The sequence below is a fragment of the Hevea brasiliensis genome, chromosome 5, assembly GCF_030052815.1.
Source record: "Hevea brasiliensis isolate MT/VB/25A 57/8 chromosome 5, ASM3005281v1, whole genome shotgun sequence".
NCBI lineage: Eukaryota > Viridiplantae > Streptophyta > Magnoliopsida > Malpighiales > Euphorbiaceae > Hevea > Hevea brasiliensis.
Genome location: NC_079497.1, coordinates 109202884 through 109211510, shown reverse-complemented (window position 1 = coordinate 109211510; position 8627 = coordinate 109202884). Strand labels below are relative to the sequence as shown.

Sequence of the window (8627 nt, the reverse complement as noted above, 5' to 3'; positions counted from 1 at the left end):
CCCCTAGTGTTTCTTTTCTTGTCATGTCATGTCATGTGGAATGCTATTTTCTTGGGGTTCACTACACACAATATTGTAACATTCTTTCTACAACTTGTTTGGAAGTTGTTCCTTAAGATCTATTACTAGCTATACGTACAAAGTTTATGTTATAATATAATATATGTGAAGTATTATTATTACTTTACTTTTGAAGAGGAGACATTGAGACTGAAAGTATTAGCAGTAAACACTGATTTTTGATGGGTCTTTGTATGAAACAAGTAAAAGTCGAAGATGATTGAGGAATGAAAGGGAGATCTCTCGTTTGCTGTGTATATGTTTTAATTTGTTTATTTCGAAATGCTTAGATAAGATGAGTAGCTAATAGCAGTGCTGTAGCTCTCCTTTCTATGCAATGACATGCTAGGGAATATAAGACCAGGGACCTAACATGGGCCACAACAAAGCTAAACACACCCCCCACCACCACCTCGTAACCAAGAAGAAGAAGAAGAAGCAGAAGCAGAAGATCAATTAGCTTAGTGGTGGTGGGTTTATGCTTATATATATATATATATATATATATATATATATATATATATATGGACCCCAAGAAGAAAAAAAGGAAAAAAGAAAAGAGGTTCTTGTTCTTAATTAATTAGGTTTATAATCTTGGATTTCTTAATGACTATTTCTTTTCAGCCCATTACTTCTTGCTTTTAGATATAATTAACATGGCATGAATCTCGTGGTCTGCCATTACAGAATAATAAGGGATCATTTTAGGGAAATTCAGAACTAGAAATATTCTCCAAATTAATAGGATTAGTGCATGGTCCTTACATTAGCTAGGGATTAATGTTAATCCATATTAGGTTATATTTTGAAAACTAAATAAAATTTAACAATTAAATATCATTGACTCAAAAGATAATTATATATGACTTAAATATTTAATAAATAGATTTTATCATACATTTTATATCTTAAATTTATGGTAAACCGGATCATATGTTGCAAATCAAATACTCAAGCCTTTAGTTAAGGCATGCACGTTGAACAAGTTAGCCAAATAACAAAAACCCTTGTATTTTTAATCAGAACCCTTCTTCATGCAAATTTTTTATTAGAATTCTTTGAATCCACAATGGACCTGAAACAATTATGTTGCTGCTGACATCTTTGTTTGTATATTATTAGAAGAAGAAGACACGTGGTTGCAATTTAATTTTAAGAACAAAAGCAACTGAAACTAAATAATTTATCGCGTTTGATAGGAAATTTGATCTTCAAAATTTGAATATTTGAGCCTTTTTATTCTAATACACTTAAAGATTTAGATAATATTCAACCATATCTTAGACAATATATTTAAATTCATACTTTCGTGAATCTATAAATAAGATATTCTTTTTTAATATTTACAGTCATATATTTTTGGACCACCTTTCACGTATTGGGGATAAGTTCTCTTTCCGAGTAATCTTAAGGGTGTATTCTCTTATTGATTTAGTGCATACAATATAAATAATTCTATAGTGCTCCCCATAAAATCAAACCATATTTTAATAAGAAATGAGAACTCTCATTTTTCACCTCTTGGATATTAATGGTTTGGTTCAATTATACTTATCTTTTAGAAAGTAATATTTAAGAAATTAAATTTATTAAGAAGTTATACTTTTTTAGGTATTGACAATCATTGATATTTTTAGCTAGTTCTCGTGCATCAAAAATTAAGTTTTTCTTTTGAGCTATTTTAAGAGTGTACTCTCTCACATCAGTCTAATTTATTTAGAATAAATAATATTAAAATACTCTCTAAGTTGAACCTTAATTGATAAGAAAGAGAAGCTTTCACCCTTATTGACTGAATTAATCCTATTGGTAGAAATTATAATTTTATTATTTAGTTTGCACACTTTTATTTTTTCCAAAACATATGTTAATTTTATGCTTGTTTTTCCTTATATAAAATATGTTGCAAAATATAATAATATATCCTTAATTTATTAATGTAACTCATCTTCTTTTTATAAAAAAAAAAATAATAATTGTTTACTCACGAATTGTGTGGCCAGTTATTACTTTATTATTCAAAAAAAATTTAATATTAGGTTTTAAAAAGTTAGAATATGCTACTCTACACTACCAAAAAAAAAATAGTTGTTAGTAATAGTAAAAAAATTTGAAATTTGAAGGAAAAATATTGCGATTTAATAAAAGTATTAAGAGAATTTTAATTGAAATTTAAACATTGATAAGACTTTAAATTATAATTTTTTGAAGATAGGACATTAATTATTGAAATTAATTTGTATATATGAGTTTCTAATAAAGTATTTAGTAATAACCTAAAAGTTGAAGATGTTGAAATTATTTTTTGAAAAAAATAATAATAGAATATATTTTGTTTGGGAAAAGTTGATATCTCAATTTTGGGAGCTTGCTTTTCCTCCTTTATATAAGATTTCGACTAAAACCTTTCGCTGTCCCGCACCCATAGGTTATAACGTAAATACAAGGTGTCTTAAATGTATTTTGGGTGGAGTTAAATTCAATTCATTTTATCAATATCGTATTATAGTTAACTTTTCATTCAATACTGAGCCATTCACAAATGTTCAATTCTGTAAATTTTATGTTCCAGATGTTTAGTACTGGACGTGATGAGAGAATGTGTTTTCCTACATTGATCAAGTATAAGGAAATATACTTCATATATGACTTGGGTAATCCTCCGCTCATTAAACTCGATTCATGTTATCAAAATGCCCTGTTTTATTCTAATACTTTCTATTGTAACCTTTGGTTGTTGGGCTTATCCTTAACTCTCCCTACCAGACTTTTCCTATTTTTTCTGATAAAATTCTTTTATTTATTTAAAAAAACCTTACTCTAAAATTATTAATGGATTGAATGTTATAATAGAAATAAAGAAAAAAAAATCATACTACTCGATAATAATAACAACAAATTGAGAAGAAATAATTAATTAATGTACTTTACCAACAAACTTTAACTCGGTAATATAAAAATTATTTTTAGAATGGTAAGATATTAAATTTAAATTCTTAATTGAAATTTAAGCTTAATTTGAATCTTTCCATCTACACATTATAAGAATATCACTTTTATACTGTATGGTGAGAGTTAACATAGGGAAAAGGTCATTTCTCATTATTATTTATTATTTAATTCATCGAGTCTCCATTAAATTAAAAAGTATATATTTTTCAATTAAATAAAATTTTAAATTCAAGTATTTTATCTTTTTTATAAATTAAAAAAAAAAAAAGATAACAAATCTTGTGTAGTGAAGACTGATCAATAAGTCTTTTAAAACAACCCCACCAAACAATGGCCTTGGACTATGGGAGTTCGTTATCATATGTATGTTTACTCAATTTTGAAGGGAAGAAAAAGAGATGGAGAGGGTCCAGCTCCAAAAGCTCCAACTTTATGAAATAATGGAGAGAGAGAGAGAGAGAGAGAGAGGGAAAATGAGGGAATGTTTTTGTGGGTTCTTAATCCCCATGCATTATGTAGATTAAATTTAATAAAATAGGTAAATGGAAACCCTTTATTCCCTGTGTTTGAGTCCGGAGAAGAAAATTGTATACAGTTCCCGATTCCTTGAGAGACATATAGTCTGCATTCTCTTTTCATTTCAGGGTCTCGACTTTGGAGGATGCAGCTGAAAAACATATCTCTCTCTCTCTCTCTCTCTCTCTCTCTACCCACCAAATCATATATCACCAGAGATTGACACATAAAAGTTAAATTTTGCCCATTCTTCTCATTGCTAGAGCTTGTAAATAAATATCTATTTTTATCTTTTCGTTAGGGATATCTAAGTACTAAATATAATTATTAATTGCTTAAAAATCTCTCTCATAATTTTCTTCTTCCAAAAGAGGATTTCTTATTTAGATATATTTATTATTAAAAAATTGATTTATATTTTATGTGAATCTTACATATATTTAATTTAAAAAAAAAATTCAATTCCATTTAATTTCATAAAACTTTAATTTAATTTTAATTTCAAATTAAATCGAATCAATTTCCACCTAATTTCGAATAAATCCAACAGTGGCAAGATCTAGCAGTACTGAGTTTCCATGGGTTAAGAAGAAGTGATTATGGTTGGATTTGTTGTGAACTTAGGGAGATGATTTTAAGGCTAATATACCTTAATGATGTTTAATGGGTTGCATAAAAGAAAGAGACCCACTTAGGAAAACCATATCTTTTATCAAAGTAGGGAGAGAGAGAGAGAGAGAGAAAGGGCAAAAGCTGAATTGCCTTTGAGACTGGCGCATTCGTCCCTCTTGTCAGCACATGCATTCCACTTTCCACTACAAATTCGACTTTGGGACCCCAAATTTTGCCTCACCTACAAGAAAGGCATTAGCCCACCTTCCATATATTTCACACCCCTTCTTTCTATTCTTTCCATGACCAACATCACAATCCTACTCCCATGTCCAAATCCCAATTCTATACTTACCTACCTAGCAACCTACATACACACCTCACTAAACTTCACATAAACCATATACATCACTCTCTCTGCAAACCCTAAAAAAACCAGCCTAAACCCTTCATAGATTCATGTGCTTGTATATCTTCCTCCAATGATCTTAACAATAGCCATGAAGCTAAAATCTCTAGCAAACCTTCCTTGAGCTCTCACCCTAATCTTTTTTGAGCTTCTCTTTGCCCCTATATATCTTTTTGGCAGGCTAGCTGAGTTGGAAAAAAAAATGAGAGCAGGAGGTTGCACGGTGCAACAAGCTCTAACTGCGGAGGCGGCAACCGTCGTGAAACAAGCCGTGACTCTGGCGAGACGGCGAGGCCATGCCCAAGTGACCCCGCTCCATGTAGCTAGCACCATGCTTGCTGCCCCTACTGGCTTACTGAGAACAGCTTGCCTTCAATCCCACTCTCACCCCCTCCAGTGCAAAGCCCTCGAGCTTTGCTTCAACGTTGCCCTTAATCGTCTCCCTGCTTCCACATCAAGCCCCATGTTAGGTACTCACTCCCAACAGTATCCTTCAATCTCTAATGCCTTGGTTGCTGCCTTTAAGCGCGCTCAGGCTCACCAACGACGTGGCTCTATTGAGAACCAGCAGCAACCTCTCCTAGCTGTGAAAATAGAGCTAGAACAGCTCATAATATCCATTTTAGATGATCCTAGTGTTAGTAGGGTCATGAGAGAAGCTGGTTTCTCTAGTACCCAAGTGAAAAGCAATGTTGAGCAAGCTGTTTCTTTAGAAATTTGTTCTCAAAGTGCTCCTTCTGTAACTAGTAAGTCCAAGGAAAGCAACCTTACCCTTTCCCAATCTCCTCCCTTGAGTCAAGTAGGAGCAAAAGCAAGCAAACCAATAACATCTTTAGATCCAATTAGGAATGAGGATGTGATGAGTGTTATAGATAATTTAATGAACAAAAGAAAGAGAAGTATTGTGATTGTAGGAGAGTGTCTTGGTAGCATAGAGGGTGTGGTTAAAGGAGTGATAGACAAGGTTATTAAAGGAGATGTTCCTGAGGCTTTAAGGGAAGTGAAGTTTATACCATTTCCAATAACATCTTTATCTAATCTCTCCAGGATAGAGGTAAAACAGAAGCTTGAAGATCTTAAAGGTCTGGTGAGAAGCAACATGAGCAAAGGAGTTGTGTTGAATTTGGGAGATCTCAAGTGGGTTGGTGAGTACAGGACTTGCAGCACAAGTGAACAAGGGTGGAGTAGCTATTTGTGTCCAATGGAGCAAATGATCATGGAGCTTGGGAAATTGGTTTTTGGAATTGGAGATCAAAATAATGGGAAATTTTGGCTCATGGGGATTGCCACTTTCCAAACATACATGAAGTGCAAATCAGGCCATCCATCACTTGAGTCTATTTGGGGTCTCCATCCTATTACAATTCCTGCTGGCAGCTTACGCTTAAGTCTCATCACCGACAGGTAAACAGTTGGTAATAAAGTTAGATATAATTGTAGCCAATTATTTCCCTCTTTTTTCTTTCTTTCTACTACATCTATACATCGATTTTGAATTCCTTCGCAGCAAAGGAAAAGAAGTTAGTGTTTATATTTTCTTTTTTGTTAAAAATAAAAGATTTTTATCGCTATGACTAAATGAAAAGAAATGCTGAAAATAAAGTTCTTCTTTTCCTTTTCCTTTTGGTAACTTAAAATTTAAGTTAAAAACCTGTTTTCTTCCTATTCGTGAGAGGAAAAAAAAAGTTGCATAAAGGCGAAGCTTTGCTATAATATTTATGTGCTAAAATGAGCAAATTAAATCCACTGCTTTACATTTGGAAAGGAAAAGGGATGAGAGCTGTGCATTTCTCAGCTATATTACTAAAGCATTTTAGTTTTCCTCTTCTTTTGGCTTTAGAAATCTGCATCCTCAAGTTGCAACTGTAGGAATTCAACTAGTGAAAATTAACACAAGTTGCTATACCCACTTCCATTTTACCTGTCTTTTTCAATGCCTATCAATAACTTGATTTCCCTTTTCCCTTCAGCTATGATCTACAAAGTCAGACCACAAGCAATAAAGCATATCAAAATGGGTCTAGCTGCTGGATTATACTCGAAGGTGATGAAGAGAAACAACTCACTTGCTGTGCTGATTGTGCAGCCAAGTTTGAGACCGAGGCTCGAAGCTTACAGGCTAGTACTTGTAATAGTGAGTTCACAAGTTCTAGCCTTCCTGCATGGCTTCAACAATACAAAAATGAGAGCAAAGGACTTAACAATAGTAATGATCAGGTATTTAATTGATTATTATGATTAATAAATCACATTTGGGGCTCCCTAAAATTCATAATTGCATTTAATATACAATTATAAGTTTGGACACTGATTTTTTTATTATTTTGCGTTTTTTCCTTTTTTTCTAAATAATCCTCCAGGAGTCTATCCCAATCAAAGATCTTTGCGAAAAGTGGAACTCAATCTGCAGTTCAATCCACCACCAACCTTATTCTTCTGAGAAAACCATTACATTTTCTTCCGTATCACCTTCTTCTTCTACTTCTGGTTTCTCATATGACCAATACCCTAATTTGCACCTAATCCATCATGACTGGCCAATGATTGAACCCAAGCAATCATGGAGGGACTACAATTTGTGGGTCGGTTCAGAAACTGTCAACAAGGGAAATGCTGCCATCGAACCCAGCCTGAGAATGTACATTCCAGAGCATAGAGATCATCCCAAACCTTCATTTTCATCGAATCCAAATTCTACTCCTAACTCCACTTCTTCCAGTGATGTAATGGAAGTGGAATATCCCCACAAGTTCAAGGAGCTGAATGCTGAGAACTTGAAAACTTTATGCAATGCAATGGAGAAAAAGGTGCCATGGCAGAAAGATATAATCCCTGAAATCGCGAGCACGATCTTGAAATGCAGGTCAGGCATGGTAAGAAGAAAAGGGAAGGTGCGAAACAGTGAGGCCAAAGAAGAAACTTGGTTATTCTTTCAAGGAGTTGATATGGAAGCTAAAGAGAAGATAGCCAAAGAATTGGCTAGGCTAGTCTTTGGCTCGCAGAACAATTTCATTTCCACTGCCTTAAGCAGTTTTTCATCCACAAGAGCAGACTCAACCGAAGACTGCAGAAACAAGAGATCAAGAGATGAACAAAGTTGCAGCTATATCGAAAGATTTGCTGAGGCTTTGTCAAGCAACCCACATCGGGTTTTCTTTGTGGAAGATGTTGAGCAAGCAGATTATTGCTCGCAAATGGGTTTCAAAAGAGCGATTGAAAGAGGAAGAATAACCAACGCCAATGGTGAAGAAGTTAGTCTTAGTGATGCTATTATTATTTTGAGCTGTGAAAGCTTTAGCTCAAGATCAAGAGCCTGCTCTCCTCCCATCAAGCAAAAAACAGATAATTCCCAGGAGCAAGAGCAAGGTCCAAGCAGTGCCACAATGGAGGAGACAAGCCCTTGTGTCTCGCTGGATTTGAATATCTGCATTAATGATGATAGTGCGGAGGATCAATCAATCGATAACATTGGCCTTCTTGAATCTGTCGATAGTCGGATCATTTTCAAAATCCAAGAATTATAAATTCTAATACTAGATAGTGGAAAACTCGGTGAATATTCATGTCATTAGATTTAGAGGTTGTTTTGATCTTTTTTTTTTTTCCTTTTAAAATGTTGTTTAATTAGTTTTTAGATTCTGATATATAGGATTCCTAGGGCTAGGGATGAAGAAACAAGATGCTTTCTTTATGTAAAATCACGTTTTAATTATCGTCCATTATCTTCATGCATGAAATTCCTTCGTTTGTTTTTTCACTTCATAAACGTAAAAATCTTTTTTTTTTTCCTTATTAGCAAGAAAATCAAAATGTTCCTTATTTTTCATTTTAAGATTCTTGCAAAAATTTATATTCTATCAATTTATGCATGGATTCAAGTGCAATCGTGCATGAAAGAAAACTAGCTACTTGAGTGGGTAGTGTTGGATATTCATCACCTTTCCGCATTCAACTGATCATTTCATCATGTCTTACACTATTTACACAGCCAACACCATTGGAAGATGTTTTTACTTGGACATTATTTTCATTGAAATTTGTAAATTAATACTAAAATACAAGAGTTAATCAACATTTT

General features: G+C 33.3%; 1 protein-coding gene across 1 annotated transcript; it reads left to right on the top strand.

The window, feature by feature from the left end:
• The first annotated feature begins 4269 nt into the window (after positions 1–4269).
• On the top strand, positions 4270–8306 carry LOC131179967 (protein SMAX1-LIKE 3-like). Its single transcript, XM_058147394.1, has 3 exons — positions 4270–5953; positions 6520–6766; positions 6910–8306. The coding sequence occupies exons 1-3, from the start codon at positions 4752–4754 to the stop codon at positions 8071–8073; spliced, it is 2613 nt and encodes an 870-aa protein (XP_058003377.1). The 5' UTR covers positions 4270–4751; the 3' UTR covers positions 8074–8306.
• Positions 8307–8627: the final 321 nt, after the last annotated feature.

Bases quoted from the DNA above. Each gene is read 5' to 3' on its own strand.
- LOC131179967 (XM_058147394.1), top strand. From the start codon at position 4,752: ATGAGAGCAGGAGGTTGCACGGTGCAACAAGCTCTAACTGCGGAGGCG. The intron at 5,954-6,519 runs GTAAACAGTTGG...TTTTCCCTTCAG, and splicing joins TTAAGTCTCATCACCGACAG to CTATGATCTACAAAGTCAGA. The intron at 6,767-6,909 runs GTATTTAATTGA...ATAATCCTCCAG, and splicing joins TTAACAATAGTAATGATCAG to GAGTCTATCCCAATCAAAGA.